Source organism: Vulpes lagopus, chromosome 1 (genome assembly GCF_018345385.1).
Source record: "Vulpes lagopus strain Blue_001 chromosome 1, ASM1834538v1, whole genome shotgun sequence".
NCBI lineage: Eukaryota > Metazoa > Chordata > Mammalia > Carnivora > Canidae > Vulpes > Vulpes lagopus.
The window spans coordinates 88,598,196-88,615,065 of NC_054824.1; the positions used below are offsets into that span (position 1 = coordinate 88,598,196).

Consider the following 16,870-nt stretch of genomic DNA (forward strand, 5'->3'; position numbering starts at 1 on the left):
TAATAATCATGGCATACCTACAATTTTTTGTTTTCCTCAAGCAGAAACCCTCCTCTTAAACATAATTTTAACAACTATATAATATCCCACCAAGTGAAGTAACCAATTGGGAAACAACTGTTCTGCTTGGGGCATTTGTTGTTAAATTTTCTCAAAGCTTTCTTGTTATGTCACATTCCCTTAATTTGATTTCTATTACCACCATTCCACCGACACTCTAATGTTACCACGTAATCCACAGGCTTACTATTTTTGTTTGCCATTCTCTTTCACTAATTTGGTAGAATTTGAAACTTTGACACAGTTCTTCACATTCAGTTCTAAAAGAATTAAGTACTAATGCCTTAAGGGATCTATTCTAAGTAACAAATTGCCTTGTATGCTATACATTTAAAATACTAGCTGTGCACCATTCTTAGGAAAACTGAAAAAAAAAAAAGGTTATTTAAACCATGTTCATTCAATAAGGCTTAATTCTTATTGAGGAAAAAAACCTGCTAAAGTAATCTTAAAAATTTTATCTTCTCCTGATATTAGTAGTATTACTTTGACAGAGTTTTTCTCAAAGCTCTGTCTGAGCTCTTCATCTCTTATTCTTCTAATCTCTGCCCTAATAAATACTGGGTCCTGGGCCTTCAGTTACTGTTTGCATCTCCCTTAGAAACTTTTATCTTAGAAACTACCATCTAGATGATCCCTAATTTTCTTCAACTTTGAAACAAGGCTTGACTCCACAGTTTCTAACTACCTGCCTGGTATTTTTTGCCTATATATCTTCAAACTCAATAAAGCAAATGTTAATCTCATTATCTTTGCCTCCCACTCCCAACACCTCGTTTCATTCAGACATGCCCACTGGAATTAATAGGAACACAACTTCCTCAATCACCAAGGTTCAAAATCTGTTTATGCTCAAACCTCTTGTTTCTTATAGCCAATACATTACAAAGTTTTGAGAGCTATTCCTTTGTAATAGCTCCCTTCTTCCCTCAAGTGGCAGAAATCAGAAAATTACTTTCAAGCTTTCATGGCCTCAGGGCTGAGGGATTAGGACTTTAGGACTGCTTCATTTCAATCCATCAAAAACACCAGACTGATCTTCATAAATCACAATTTTTATCACATTACTCCCTAAATCAAGTCTACTATGACTTAAATATCCCTCTAAGCAAGTGAGAAGGTGGTCAGAGCAGTGTTTCTCAAACTTTACTCTGCATATGAATCACTTAGAAATCCTGCTAAAATGTAGACTTATCTAAATTCAGTAAGTCTGGGAGGGGCCTAAAATTCTGTATTTCTAAATAAACTCCCAAACGATGCCAATGCTGCTGGTTGAGGAACCACTTTACACAGCAAAGGTCTGAGGGTAGAAGAAGGGAGTCAAGAAGTACATACATCACCTTATGGCAACTTGGCATTTCTAGTAATACAATGCTCAAATTCCCCATCATAATAGTCAAGTTATTTTAATGCAGTCCTACTCAACCTTTCTAGCCTTTAATTCTTGAATTTCATAGAAGTTCTCTGATCAACTAATTATTCAGTGATTCCACTATTGAGGGTTCTCAACAATGAGAGATCTCTCCCAGAGGACAAGTGGCAATGTCTGGAGACATTCTAAATTGTTAACTGAAAGACTGCTACAAGCACCTAGTGGGGAGAAGTCATGGATGCTGCCAAACAGTCTACAATGGACAGGACAGCTCACTACAACAAAGAATTCCAGCCTAAAATGGCAACAATACTGACACTAAAAACCACTCCACCCAAATGTATGTTGTTTTCTGCCTCCCTCCACTGGCTCATTTGTTCTCCCTTTACTTATTTCCCTTCTGCTTACCCAAAATCTACCCAAAATTCAAGGACTTGCTCAACTATTTTTTCTATACAACATTTGTAGACTAGAAGTTAAACCCATCCATTCTTACAACCTACTTAAATAACACTTAAATGGTGTATCACTGCTATGTAACTAGGAACTCTTGTAAAGGGGTTTAGAGATAAAGTTAAATTTAAGAGTACAGAGTTTGCAGTCTACCACGTGTTTATAAAGCAGAAAACACACACTAAACAGTAACTGCTGCAATAGATAAGCTTAAGATATAATGGCAAAAGAGCCAAAAAAAAAAAAATCAAATTGCAAGGGGATATATATTTCAGCGATGGCTTATAAAGGGATGTGGTTTGATGAACAGCAGTTAAATACAAGAATGTCAGAAGAGAGAGCCAGGAGAAAAAGAGAGCAATCCAAGAAGAAAGAAAAACACATGTAGAACATAAACAGGTATTACCAGAACTGCAAATAGTTTATTACGATTATTAAATTTGTGTCGTTAGGAAAAGTGGAGCGAGAGACAGAATAGATGAAGCCAGAGACGTAGGCATGGTAAAATCAAGACTAGTCTTATACCATAAACAGCCTTGAGTTTTAAACCACTGAGTATTGTCTTAAATTAGGGGAAATTACTAAAATTTAAAGCAAAAAACCATTTATTCCTAAGGGCTCCCTCTTCCACAAAGAATTATTTTCTAGCCAATGAACTTTGTTACTTTTTTTATGCTGATGGCCTGCACTTCATTTTTCAGATATTTATTTTATGCCTTGCCTTCTAATCAAAATATTTCTCAAAAGTATTGATTTCATAAACATGAGTTATATTTCCCCACAGCTGTTCGGGCAGTGTCATAAACATATGAAGTCCTCAAATATTCAATTTTATTTCTATTTTTAAGTAGTAACACTCAATAAGAAAAAATACCTGACAGAGCTGGACAAAATAGCTTTCCTGCATGTCAGACACCCTGAAATTATGCCTTTAAATATTAGGGGCTGTGTACTTGTTTGCTTTTCAGGAAGCAGACACTAAGACCAAGTGAGGAGTACAAGGGCTTTTTACTAGGGTGTAAAACCCAGAAGGAAAGTGAAGAAAGAGGGTTGAGGAGAGGGGAGCGGATTCTACTAAGTCCCCAACAGACAAACAGGTAGAGGTGAAGCAAAGACTGCCCATTAAAGGATTCCTACTTTGGGTGGAAATGGCTATGGTTGCTATTACTCCTTAATCCTTATTCTATTATTCTAAAAGTACAAACCATATTTTCAAATTGGGGAACCTTTCACTGCAAGTGGCTATCTTCATGCTAATAAGCTCATTTTAAATTCCAACATAAATTCTAACATTTACCGGATATGAGAAAACAGAAGATTGTTCATTAGAGGAATAGCCCAAGATTCAAATAGCTATGAAATCCACAGTAGCAGAAATAAAATCTGATTTCAGAAACAAACATGAAGTATACCAATGGCTCTAAGATAAAAGTCATTTAAGTATACAGAAAAACTTATTGAAAGGTGGAAATTTAAAGTCTGAAATTTTAAGAGAGAATATTGAAAATGTCAAAAACACTCAGCACTTATTATAAACAAAAAGTAACCTTTATGAAGAAAGTAAAAAAGCTAAGAACCACATAGCATTACATACATAGATAGACAGATACAAAAGTTTGTTCAAGTTGAGAACACCTAGAATCAGAATTTTAAAACAGAACTTGAAAAATCACATTTCAATTATTTCAAATCTAAGTTTACATATATATAGTCAATCATTTTAAATTCTTACAAATACTTTTATTATAACCCTTGCGACTACCACCAAAATAAGCAATTCAGACATACCTACCTAATACAGTTACGGTTGTAGAGGCCTGAGCATTTCCAAGTGGGAATGTAACAGCTTTGCATATGTATTTTCCAGAATCAGAGAATCCTATGTTATGCAGAGTAATTGTCGCATCATTAAGTGAATAGTTTTTAAACAAGACTCTTCCCTGATATTCTCCTTGAACAGAGAATCCATACTGAGGATGATGAACTGCAACAGTCTGTGAACTTTTGCCATGGATCTTCTCCCATGAAATTTGTGTTATAGTTTCATTTACTTCAATTAAACACTTCAATGAAACATTCTTTCCCCATACTGCTGTGACATGTGGCTCCACAATAATTGGCCCAGCTAAGGCACCTATGGGGGAAAAAATAGTTCTTAAAATAAGAAAAAATGATTATACTAATTACAAAAAATTATACTAAATGTTAATACTAACATACATTCTTCCTCCATTCTTGTTTCCCTCTGTCCCTCCCACTTGCCCTTCTATAGGTGCAAGTACACACAGACACACACACAACACGCACGCACACACAGACACTTATGACTAAATAACAGAAAGGACTCAAAAGAGGGAGATGTTCATGGCCTGAATGTTAGACCCAAAAAGTGACACTCAAAACAAATACCTGCCGGTATGTGCCGCAGTGGAAAAAGCACTAGATTGGGCCAAGATTAAGCTTGGAAGGAGATCATTCCCCAGTTAAGCCTCCAGATGAGATCCCAGCCCTAACTGACACCTTGACTGCAGTCTTGTGAAAGACTCTTAAGCAAAGAACCCAGCTGAATCATGCATGAATTCCTGACATAAAGAGAGATAATATGTATGTTGTTTTAAAGCTACTAAGTTTTAGGGTAACTTATTACTTAGCAATAGATAACTAATACATGCAGGATCTGTCAAACCAAATATAACACCAAAGTATCTTCTTCTAGAAGGCTCTTCTATCAAAAATCTCTATAAAAAACTTCATTTAAGATAGACCAACTCCCAGAAGGCATTAATTTCTTTAAAATTTATGTAAATGTGAAATCAATTTTTTTCTATTTTGTGGATGAAGAAAAAAGATTCCACGAGCAAAAGTTAAAATGAAATGATATCAAACTTCTCCCGTGTATTACTGACTTCCTTCCTGAAAGCAATGAGCCAAATCTAAATTATTTTAAGGATAAATAAGACTAACATTTATGAATACTAGAGTCAGGCAAAGATGCTGCTCATTGACAAATATATTAAAGCTCTTGGAAAATTTATGACTCATGTCTCCTGACAAATATTCAAATTCAGAAGTAAACCAATATAACGCTCAAATATAAAAACTGTATAAACAATACATTGTATGAATAATACCTTTAAAATGTGAAGTTATATCTATTTATATTTTTAAATAAATACAAAAATGTAGCAGAGATCACTTAAAAAATAACCAAAAATAATGTGTTTAAACATGTTCAAGCAGTTCAAAACAACAACAAAACTTCACAAAATATTATTTCTATGAGCCCTTTTTGGGAGAAAAAAACCATAAATGATAAATAAAATATTAATAAATAGGCAAACTGTGCCATTCAAATCAAAAATGAATTTAAGAAATAGTAAACAAACAAGAGATGAGTGAAGATGTATTACAAAAAAAGGACAGACAATTCACACTAACTAAACAGTTACAGAAGAAAAAAGGGTTTTATTAACGATTGCCCTAAAAAGGTAGCAAGTTCTCAAAATTTACCATTGTGCTCTATTATACTTTCAAGAGTAGATAATTACCAAACTTTTAAAATTAATCCAAAACATATAATTGGATTACATATTACAGTATTACATATTATAATATTGTAATGTATCTTAGCAAGCTAGCATAAGTCTAGTATTAATCAGAAAACATACAAATAAAAGAATTTATGAATATTAAAATTTTCATATATTATGAATACCCAGCTTTGTGTTAAAAAAAAACACAATGACCAAGTAGAATATTCCAAGAATATAAGGATATTTTTAAACTATTTATCACACTGAAAGGTCACACTTTCTCATTCAATGCTGAAAAGGCATTTACTAAAACTTAGCATTCATCATCTGATTTTTTTTTTAAAAATCTAATGGAGAAAAGAAGGAGTCCTAATAATAAAGTGGATTCTTCTCAAATCAGTGGCCATCATCACACTAAACTAGAAAAAAAGAGGTACTGTTATTAAAAAAAGATCAAGACAAAATGGTACAGTATCATTATCACTGTTCAACTAACAATGGAAATTCCAGCCAGGGAGAGAGGGAGGGAGGGAGGGAGGGAGGGAGGGAGGGAGGGAGGGAGGGAGGGAGGGAGGGAGGGAGGAGGAAGGAAGGAAGGAAGGAAGGAAGGAAGGAAGGAAGGAAGGAAGGAAGGAAAAAGGAAAAGCATTACAAAGGAACAGACAGAATTATTATCTGAAAACCCTATTACCTGAAAAATCTAAAGCCAAGTAAAGTTCTATTAGAGCAAATAATATGGGTGCATAAAAAACACGCAAAGTGGGATCCCTGGGTGGCGCAGCGGTTTGGCGCCTGCCTTTGGCCCAGGGCGCGATCCTGGAGACCCAGGATCGAATCCCACATCGGGCTCCCGGTGCATGGAGCCTGCTTCTCCCTCCGCCTGTGTCTCTGCCTCTCTCTCTCTCTCTCTGTGACTATCATAAATAAATAAAAAAAAAAATTTAAAAAAAAAAAATTTAAAAAAAAACACGCAAAGTATATCCAAAATATACAATCAACCTGTTATGTTATGATAGATGATAACCTTTACAAACTTACTATATAAAACACAATATTTGCAAAACATTAATATTTCAAATACCCATGAAAAAAGTTGTAATAAAACTGTAAACCTGAGCAACTGACTTGAATAAATGTAAGATATGTCACATTCCTAAAATAAAATACTATCTAGACATCATATCTCCCCCATAACACACAAATTCAATGCAACTGCAGTGAAAACTGTATAAAAAAAATTCTTGAAACTAGACTAGGGACAACAGCTAAGAAATAGTTCAAAAACATCAATGGCCCAGTTGGAAGGAGGGGAAATGCTAAAGTAAAAATAATAAAAAGCTTACTATTAGTATCTGAAAACAATTTAAACAATTTAAAGTACACAAGCTGATCAACGTATGTGTATGATATTACTGATATATAACAAAGTATTTTGTATGAGTGGGTAAATACTGAATTAGTTAAGATGCTTAAAGAGCAAGAGTTATTAAATAATTAGAAATAGATCCCTGCTTCACACACACACACACACACACACACACACACACACACAGATCAAAATGTAAAAAAGTCACACATGCCTGCACATATACTGACAATAACTTTATATATTCTAGCAGATAACATTAATTACTCCAAGAAAATGGGATAATGAGGATTAAAGAAAGAACTTTGAGTTTTTAAAATGTTGTATTCCTCTTTGATGTCAAAATCATTTATAATAAGTAATGTTCATAACAAAAGCAAATTAAAAATAAAAATAAACAGAATTATATCCTCCTCAGATAAAAGTGGAGAGGAAACAGGATAAGGTATTATGGACTGAGTATTTGCACTTTCCAAAATTTTTACATTGCAGCCCTAGTCTCTGAGTGATAATATCTATAGACGGAGCCCTAGTATAGTACTCAGGTTTATATGAGGTCAGGAAGTAGAGCCCCCACAGTGACATTAGCGTTTATATAAGAAAAGGAAGAGATACAAGCTCTCTACTATGTGAGGACAAAGTGAGAATGTGGCTGTCTACAAGTCAAGAAGATGGTCCTCACCAGGAGCTGAATCTGCTTACACCTTAACCTTAGACTTCTCAGCCTCTCAAATTATGAGAAATACATATCTGTTGTTTAAGCCCTCCAATCCATAGTGCTTTGTTATACAGCAATCAAATCTAAGACATTAAGTATCAGAATAACCTGGCAGGGGTAGTGCTAAATCATACCTCCTTACAACTGGTAACAACTACCGCCTAGTGAGCGACCATTACTAAAGAGAGTACTGGACAGGAAAAAGAAAAAACAAATCTGCTGAATCAAAAACACATTTACAATATTTACATATATTCTATAATATTTAAAGAGGGAAAGTCATTCTCAGCATAAAAGAAAAAAATAAAAAAAAAAAATAACACCTAGAAAAACGTTGATAGATTTGGTCAGAAAACCTAACGCCCTAAAGAGCTTAAGCAAATTCAAAACACTACAAATGGCTATTTTCAGTAAGTGTTTAATTTTACTCAGAAATATTAATGTAACTATCAGGTTTTTCTTTTTCATCTTTTGTTTTACTATCTAGGAGATAATGATTAATTTTTACTTTCCAATTTTTCTACAAAATTATTCTGAGTAGTTTTTCGTGGCAAAAGTAAATTTGGGCACAACTTTCTATTGTTTCAACCCTTAAACTTCTGAGCAAGTACTGACAATCTGATAATTTGGTTCTCCCTTAGATTCCATGAGCTTCTAATGATATATAGCTCATTTTTTGCGTTTTAGTCAGCTACAATTAGTTTCTGTCGCCTAAAAACAAGTATCTAATGTATTTCCAATCCTAGACTAAATTCAAAAGTTAAAAACCACTTTTAGGGTCAGCCCAGGTGGCACAGCGGTTTAGCGCCGCCTTCAGCCCAGGGCGTGAACCCGGGGTCCCGGGATCGAGTCCCGCATGGGGCTCCCTGCGTGGAGCCTGCTTCTCCCTCTGTCTCTCTCTCTCTCTCTCTCTGGGTCTCTCATGAATAAATAAATAAATATTTCCCCTAAACTCTTAAAACTGTGGAGAAACAGATCCTCCACTGTGGTTCTTATGCCAAAATCACTATTTGAATGCTTTACTTCTCAAGGTCTCCCAGACACTGAGCCTACCCTCCTCCCACTTTTCCCATATGAAGTAGAGTTTGATAGAACAGAAGTGTGTCCTGGAGAAATATAAATGTTTATTTCTAAAGACCTAAATTATTTGAAGTTCTTCATTAAAGAGTGATTCAGTCTAGGAATGCCTGAGTGGCTTCTCCCTATACCTGTGTTTTTGCCCCTCTCTGCATCTCTCATGAGTAAGTAAAAAAACTTTTAAAAAAATGAATGATTCTGTCTAGAATATAAAGAGGCAAAGGAAAAGCAAAGAATTGAATCTTTCATATATGGTAAGACCCTATCTGACATTGTTATATGGTGTTCCTGGCTACTGTACACTCCAGACAGCAAAGAGAAACAATGGTATTTGTACTGTTAACTAATTAATTAAATTGAACTTATTATCCTTTCAGGGAGAAAGAGAAATAAGTGTTTTCCTCCTACCTGTAGTTTCCATAAAAACACTAGAACCTTGAAAATAAAACTGTCTGAATTTTTCATATATATTTGAGTAGTCAGTCATTCAGGATTTAGAATGTGCAGAGGACACATATCACTTGAAAATATTCAAAAAGAATTATAAAAGAAAAAGAAAATATAATGATTCACGTACTATAATAACTTCTATGGGTTATTTTAAAAAAACAAAATAATTTGACATTCATAGTAGAAATCACATTAAAGTGTCTAAATGAAGTATAAAGCGACAACAGTTCACTTTCCAATCTCTCCCACTTTCAACAATGAATCAAAAATAGAAGTTATCAAAAATCTATCTTTAATACTACCTTTTTTGATGCTTTGATATTATTTTTTACCACATCTCACTCTCAACCTATGGAGATGGCAGGCATCTTGGACATTTTAGGTCCCAAGATCTTTTGATCTACAAAATAGGTATATGCAAATATTCCACAAATCAAACATTTACTGTACTCTACGTTCAAACACAAACAAAACCTCCCCAAATCTCTAAGGTATGGATCCTTTCAGACTCCTCAAATATAGAATAATTTTTAAAGCAACTAAAGTATACATTTTCAAGAAACTAGCAAAATCACAGTATCTAGGTATTTTCAACAATTTCAGCATACTTAAATTTTAGATTAAACAGATTTATCACTAGCATAATCAATAATGAATCTGAATTGTTTTAAACCAATAAGTGTTTAAGTCACATCAGCTTTGAAAATTTAACAAGTCTTTGTACCAACATCCCCAAACAACACTCAAAACAAAAAAATAAGCATATATGAATGAAGCCAAATAAATTAAATAATAGAATGTAAAAACTAAGTATAACAGCAAACTCAAATACTATTATTTAGAGAATCTCTAACTTCTTGTCATGTTTTAATTAGAAAGAACAACTTTGGATCATAGGAGGTCCTATATCCTAAGAAGAGACTGGACTACAGACTAGAAATGATGGCATAAACCCAGGACATTCATTTATCAGTATGAATTGACATGCTTTTTTCTTAAAATTAATATGGACATGCAAATTAAATTTTTGTGACTTCAGGATGGCAATTATTTCTTAGGTATGTTACCAAAAGCACAATTGGTGGATTTCATCAAAACTTTTCTACTCTTCAAAACATACCCTTAAGACAAACCATTTAATGGGGAAAAAACATTTGCAAAACCTATTTGATAAAGGATTTACATCTGCTAAAGAACTTGAATTCAAAACACATAAAGACCTCTAAAAATTTCATAAAAAGAAAACAAGCCAATAAACAAATGAGCAAAAGATATGAACACCCCAATAATACATGAACAGGTGCTCAATATCACTAGGGAAATGCAAATTAAGACAACAGTAAGTAAGCTACAACTACTCATCCATTAGAGAGGCTAAAATTAAAAAAGACTGACAATACCAAGTGTTAGAATGTAGAGGAACTAGAACTCTCCATTGCTGGCTGAACTGCAAAATAGTACAATCACATTAGAAGACAATAAGCAGCTTCTTAAAAGTTAAATATACAAGCACCAAATGATCCACTCATTTCACTCACTAGAAATGAAAGCATGTGTCTATACAAAGACCTGTACACAAACGTTCACAGCAACTTTTTTAACAGCCCAAAACTGGAACCAACCCAAAAGTCAATGAAGGTCAAGTGAATGACAAAACAAATTGTAATACAGCCATACAATAAAGTATTACTCGGCAACAAAGAGAAAACCCAACTAGGAATGGAGGGGAACATCTCCAACTTGATAAAGGACACTTATTTCTAAAAAACCTACAGTTAACATCATACTAATGGCAAGAAACTAGAAGTTTACCCAATGAGATCAGGAACAAGGCAAGGATGCCCCCCTCTGTTGTACCTTTTCAGGACTATACTAGAAATTCTAACTAATGTAAGAAAATAAGAAAAGGAAATAGAACATATAGTGATTGGGAAAGAAGAAATTAAACTCTGCTCATAGATGACATGACCGTCTATATAGAAAATTAGAAAGAAATGACCAAAAAAACCTCTTCAAAATAAGCGATTACAGCAAAGCTGTAGGATACAATTTCCCATACGCTAGTGATGAAAAGTGGAATTTCAAATTAAAAAGTGTCATTTACATTAGCACCCTAAAAATGAAATATTTGGATACAAATCTTAACAAAATATGCACAAGATCTATGTAAGGATAGCTACAAAACTAATCAAAGTATCAAAAAAAACTAAATCAATGGCAAACATATCCCATGTTAATGGATAGGATGACTCAATATTATCAAGATGTTCATTCTTCCCACTTGATCTATATATAGACTCAACATCATCCCAGGCAAAATCTCAGCAAGTTACTTTGTGGATACTAACAAACTGACTCTAATATGTATATAGAGAAACAGAAGACCCAGAATAGCCAACACAATATTGAAAAAGAAGAACAAAGTCAGCGGAATAACACCACATGACTTAAATCTTAGTATAAAGCTATAGTACCAAAAAAGTGAGTCAATTGGTGAAAGAATAGGCAAACAGATCAACAGAACAAAATAGCCCAGAAACAGATTCATATGAACATAATCAATAGATTTTAACAAAGAAGTAAAGGCAATATAATAGAACAAAGAGAATTATTTCTACAAAATGGTGCTGGAATGACTGGACATTCACATGTAAAAATATGAATCTAGACCAACATTACACCCTTCACAAAAATTAACTCAAAATGGATTGCAAAAAAAAAAAAAAAATGGATCACAAACCTTAATGAAAAATGCAAAACTATAAAATTCCTAGATGATGTTGGGGATGGTGATGATTTTTTAGACACAAAACCAAAGACATGATCCAAGAAATAATGAACAAACTGGATATCATCAAAATTAAAATTTCTGCTCTGCAAACAACACTATCAAGACAATGGGAAGACACAGACTGGGAGAAAATGTATGCTTGTAAAAGACATATCTAAAAAAGGGCCAATATCCAAAATACATAAAGAACTTTAAAACTCAACAATAAGAAAAACACAACTCAATTTAAAAATAGGCCAAAGACCTTAACAGAAACCTTACCAATCAGATACAGATGGCAAAGCAGCATATAAAAAAGTGCTTGTCATCATGTCATTAAGTAATTGCAAATTCAAGCCACAATTAGATATCCCTCCACACCTAGTAGAATGGCTAAAATCCAAACACTGCCAATACCAAATGCTCATAAAGATATAGAGCAACAGGAACTACCATTCATTACTGGTGGAAATGAAGAATGGTACAGCCACTATGGAAGGCAGTTTGGCAGTTCTTACAAAACTAGATATATTCTAACCCTACAAAACAGTAACCGTGTTCCTTTGTATTTACCCAAGCAAGCCAAAAATGTTACGTCTACATAGAAACCTACACATGGATGTTTATGGCAGCTTTATTCAGAATTGCCAAAATTGGAGCAACCAAGGTGCCCTTCAGTAGATAAATGAATAAACTGTGACACATTCAGACAACATTGTTATTCAGCACTGAAGAGAAATGAGGTATCTAGTCACAAAAAGAAGACATGGAGGAACTTTAAATGCATATTGTTCAAGTTAAAAAAAGCCAATCTGTAAAGGCTGCATACTGAATGATTCCAATTATATGATATGTAGAAAAAGACTAAACTATGGAGACTGTAAAAAGATCAGTGGTTGCCAGGAGTTGGAAGGAAAGGGGAAATGAACAGGTGTAAAATATCAAGAATTTTTAGGGCAGTGAAACTACTCTGCATAATACTGTAATGGTGGACCCATCTCATGCATTTGTCAAAACCCACGAAATGTACAATACCGAGAGTGAATCCTAGTATAAACTATGGCCTTTGGGTGATGATGAGGAAGTGTCAAAGTAGTTTCATCAACTGTAACAAATGTATCACTCTGGTAAAAGACGCTGACAGGAAATGTTAAGGAGAAGGGTAACTAGAGTACTAAGGGAACTCTGTACATTCAATTTTGCTATGAACTAAAACTGCTCTAAAAGAGTAGTCCGCTAGGGGATCCCTGGGTGGTGCAGCGGTTTGGCGCCTGCCTTTGGCCCGGGGCGTGATCCTGGAGACCCGGGATCGAATCCCACGTCGGGCTCCCGGTGCATGGAGCCTGCTTCTCTCTCTGCCTGTGTCTCTGCCTTTCTCTCTCTCTGTGTGACTATCATAAATAAATAAAAATTAAAAAAAAAAAAAGAGTAGTCCGCTAAAAATTTAAAAAAGCAATGCTTATATAACCAAATACTCCCAATAAAAGGAAATAAGCTGATCCATGTAATAACATGGACAAATTTCAAAACGATTTTGCTGAAAGAAGACAGTAAAGGAGTACATGAAGTGTAATTGCATACTTTTCCATAGAAAATGCAAACTACAGTAACAAAAAGCAGATAGGTGCTTGCTCAGGAAAGAGGGACAGAAATGGAAGAGATGGATGACTTACAGACAATACAAGGATCCTTTTGGTGAGTGATGGATAATACTCACTATCTTTGTAGTGACATCTTTTTTTTAAGATTTTATTTATTTATTAGAGACAGAGAGAGAGAGGGAGGCAGAGACACAGGCAGAGGGAGAAGCAGGCTGTGCAGGGAGCCCCGCACGGGACTCGATCCTGGGTCTCCACGCCCTGGGCTGAAGGCGGCACTAAACCGCTAAGCCACCGGGGCTGCCCTGTGTGACATTTTAACAGGCAATGTCTTTGTTAAAACTTACCAAATTAAAAACCTTAAGTAGGTGCAGCTTATTCTACGTCACTTATACCCAATAAAGTTGTTTTATATAAAAATGAGAATAGAAGTGGAGAACATTTTGTAATAGCTTGAGATGATTTTTACTATAAAGACAAAGAGATCAGACAGTAGCTCAAGAAAGGTAATGCATCAGGGAAAGTATTTTTTTAATGTGAGATACAGCATATTTTCATGCTGGCTATGCTGGCTATGCTGGCTATGCTGGCTGAAATGACTGAGAAAGAAAACTGTTGTTAAAGTGATACATTTGAGGAGAAGAGACAGTGTGGGACACAGCTCTGAGGGATGTCGCTAGCCACTGATTGTACCTCAGTTGTAGCTGGCAGTCTACCTTTACAGGTAGGTAAGTACGGCAGTGAAAGTTCTTATCTAACTACTTCCATTTGCTCTTCAAAACAGAAAGCAAGGATTTCATGTGAGAATAAGAGAGGATGTCTAGAAACTTAAAAAGATGTAAGGTGTAGGGATCCCTGGGTGGCGCAGCGGTTTGGCGCCTGCCTTTGGCCCAGGGCGCGATCCGGGAGACCCTGGATCGAATCCCACGTCGGGCTCCCGGTGCATGGAGCTTGCTTCTCCCTCTGCCTGTGTCTCTGCCTCTCTCTCTCTCTCTCTCTCTCTCTCTGTGACTATCATAAATTAAAAAAAAAAAAAAAAAAAAAGATGTAAGGTGTAAAATAGCCATAGAGAAAAAGTAGATGGAATAAAGCAATAGTATTCAAAGTGTAACTCTCGAAGAGCCCTCAAGACCTTTTCAGGTGATTAATAATAAAATCAAAACTATGTTCACGGTTGTTCTAGGTTATTATCTTTTCCATTCCATTCTGTCATATAGTGGATATTCTAGAAGCTACAAAACATATGATATTCAGCAGGTTAAATGCAGAAGCAGGTAAGAAAACCCAGTTGTTACTAAGATAGATGTGAAATACATTTCCAAAGGGTACCTGTGACTCAGTCAGTTAAGCATCTGCCTTGGGCTTAGGTCATGATCCCAGGGTCCTGGGACTGAGTCCTGCATTGGGCTCCCTGCTGAGCAGGGAGTCTGGTTCTCCCTCTCCCCCTGCTCCTCCCCACTTGCTTTCTCTCTCTCTCATCCACTCTCAAATAAATGAAATTTTTTAAAAATTAAAAAAAAAAGACATTTACAAATCAATATACCATTCATCACTATTTATAAATAGAAAATATTTATTTTCATAAAAATATTTAACATACAATTTTTGAAGGAATTAAGGAATTTTAAAATTATTCAGTTTTAACTTTTAACCTAGTAAATATTGACAGATCCACACTAACAAAAGCTCGCTATAGTCCCCGCTAATTTTTAAAGAGTATAAAAAAGAACCACTGACTAAGAGAATATAGGATTTCAGAGTAGTACCAAGAACCACTTGCGGTTACTACTCTTGAATTACAATGACATCCATCAGCATTCAGCTTCCTGAATGGTACAGGCAAACAGTAACATTTGCCCTAGGTTGAAAGTTTTAACAGGCTAGCACAAAAAGAAGATGAATGAGGGGTTGATGGTACAAGCAAAGAAGTGACTTCAACGATAGACCATGAACTTGCAGCTGGTCAAGATGGGGAGAAAAGGAATTAGGATCAAAGGATTATAGAAACCAATGTAGCTAAAGAATTATTGGAATTAAAGTTCTAAGTAAAGTGAGATAGATGATGTGAGATGATGGGGAAGTCAATTTCTGAGACTCAGTTTTCACATTGATGAAATACCACCTTAACAGTTACACATTCCTAAAAATTGTCAGTTCTTACATACTATTTTATTGGATTTTCATTAATTTCCACACCCTACTCTTCCCCACCAAAGGGCACATTGTGAGGTAGATAGGTAATTTTTTTACCCCAACATAACACATCAAGAATCAAAAGGGTTAAAAAACTTTCTCTGGGTCATACAAATAATAAGAGACAGTGCCATCTGCCATAGTAGAGAGAATCAGGGAAAGCTTTACAAGAGGTGGAACTTAAGCTGTGCCTTGAAGACTAAGATTTTCATAGGCAAAAAATGCAGGGTAATCAAAGGTCCAGTATCAGGCCAAAAAAAAGAAAATAAGACTGAGGGAAGGCTGAATCCAAAATGGGTAAAGGGCAGTAATCAGAAATGATGAAGTAGAAAACTAAACTAAAACTAAAACTACTAATTACGCTTGGCACAGTGTTTAACAATTCCTAGAATAGCTCGATTGCCACATGCAGCTAATGACTACAATACTAAAGAGTACAGCTATATAACATTTGTTTTATGGAGTACAGTTCTAGAATGGAAGTTTAATAAAGGTTAACTTCTAACTACAGGACTGAGTTTTCTGCAAAACTCAACAACAATAAAAAAATCAGCCAAAAAGAGTTATATTTTTAGAGTTTGATTTGTTATAATGATTTACATGTAACTAAAACACAGAAAATAACAGGAGCAAGAGACAGCAAACTTCTACTATAGTATTTCCATATATTAACACTAACTATAAATTCTATCCCACTATATCATATCATCTTATCTTGAAATAGTAATTTCAGCCTTTACAAAATGCTCTAAAATGCTGTTTCCACCATCTATTCTCAATCACTACCTTTCAATTTCAAATAAAGAAAATACCTTGATTTAACTAATATAAATAAGGGTTCTCTTTAGTTAAGTTTACTTTATGCTTAAAAGCACAATTCCTTCATATTTTCAGAACAGAAGCACAAAATCTTAGATCAGAAAGAAATCTTAGAACAGTGTGATCTGCCCTTAACATATAGCTAGGGGCAAAAGAGAGACAAGCCTTCTGGCTTCAAAAAGTAATCCAACTCTAATTCCAACATGGACATCTAAAAATAAATTCTAAATGTTTCACAGAAAGAATACCTAGAAAGACTATTAGTGGGGACATTCAAAAGCTCAGTTAATTTTCAAAATAAAAAGGTGGGGGGTGGGGTGGTAGTTCCTAAGTCAGTACTACTCCCATCAGAGGTGAAATGTAAAGGAGAAAGGATTTTTGCAACAATTACTAAGAATTTGCTCTTTTCAACCCTGTTGCAACCTGTGAAATTACGGCAATTTTTAAACACTAATGAAATT

At 34.8% G+C, this 16,870-nt stretch overlaps 1 protein-coding gene across 1 annotated transcript in view; it reads right to left on the bottom strand.

Moving 5' to 3' along the window:
* The window catches only part of NECTIN3 (nectin cell adhesion molecule 3), a 120,385-nt gene that overhangs the window by 76,090 nt on the left and 27,425 nt on the right, over positions 1-16,870 (bottom strand). The window contains exon 2 of the mRNA XM_041726056.1: positions 3,678-4,019. Coding sequence (XP_041581990.1) covers positions 3,678-4,019 — 342 coding nt within the window. The remainder of the gene's footprint in view (positions 1-3,677; positions 4,020-16,870) is intronic.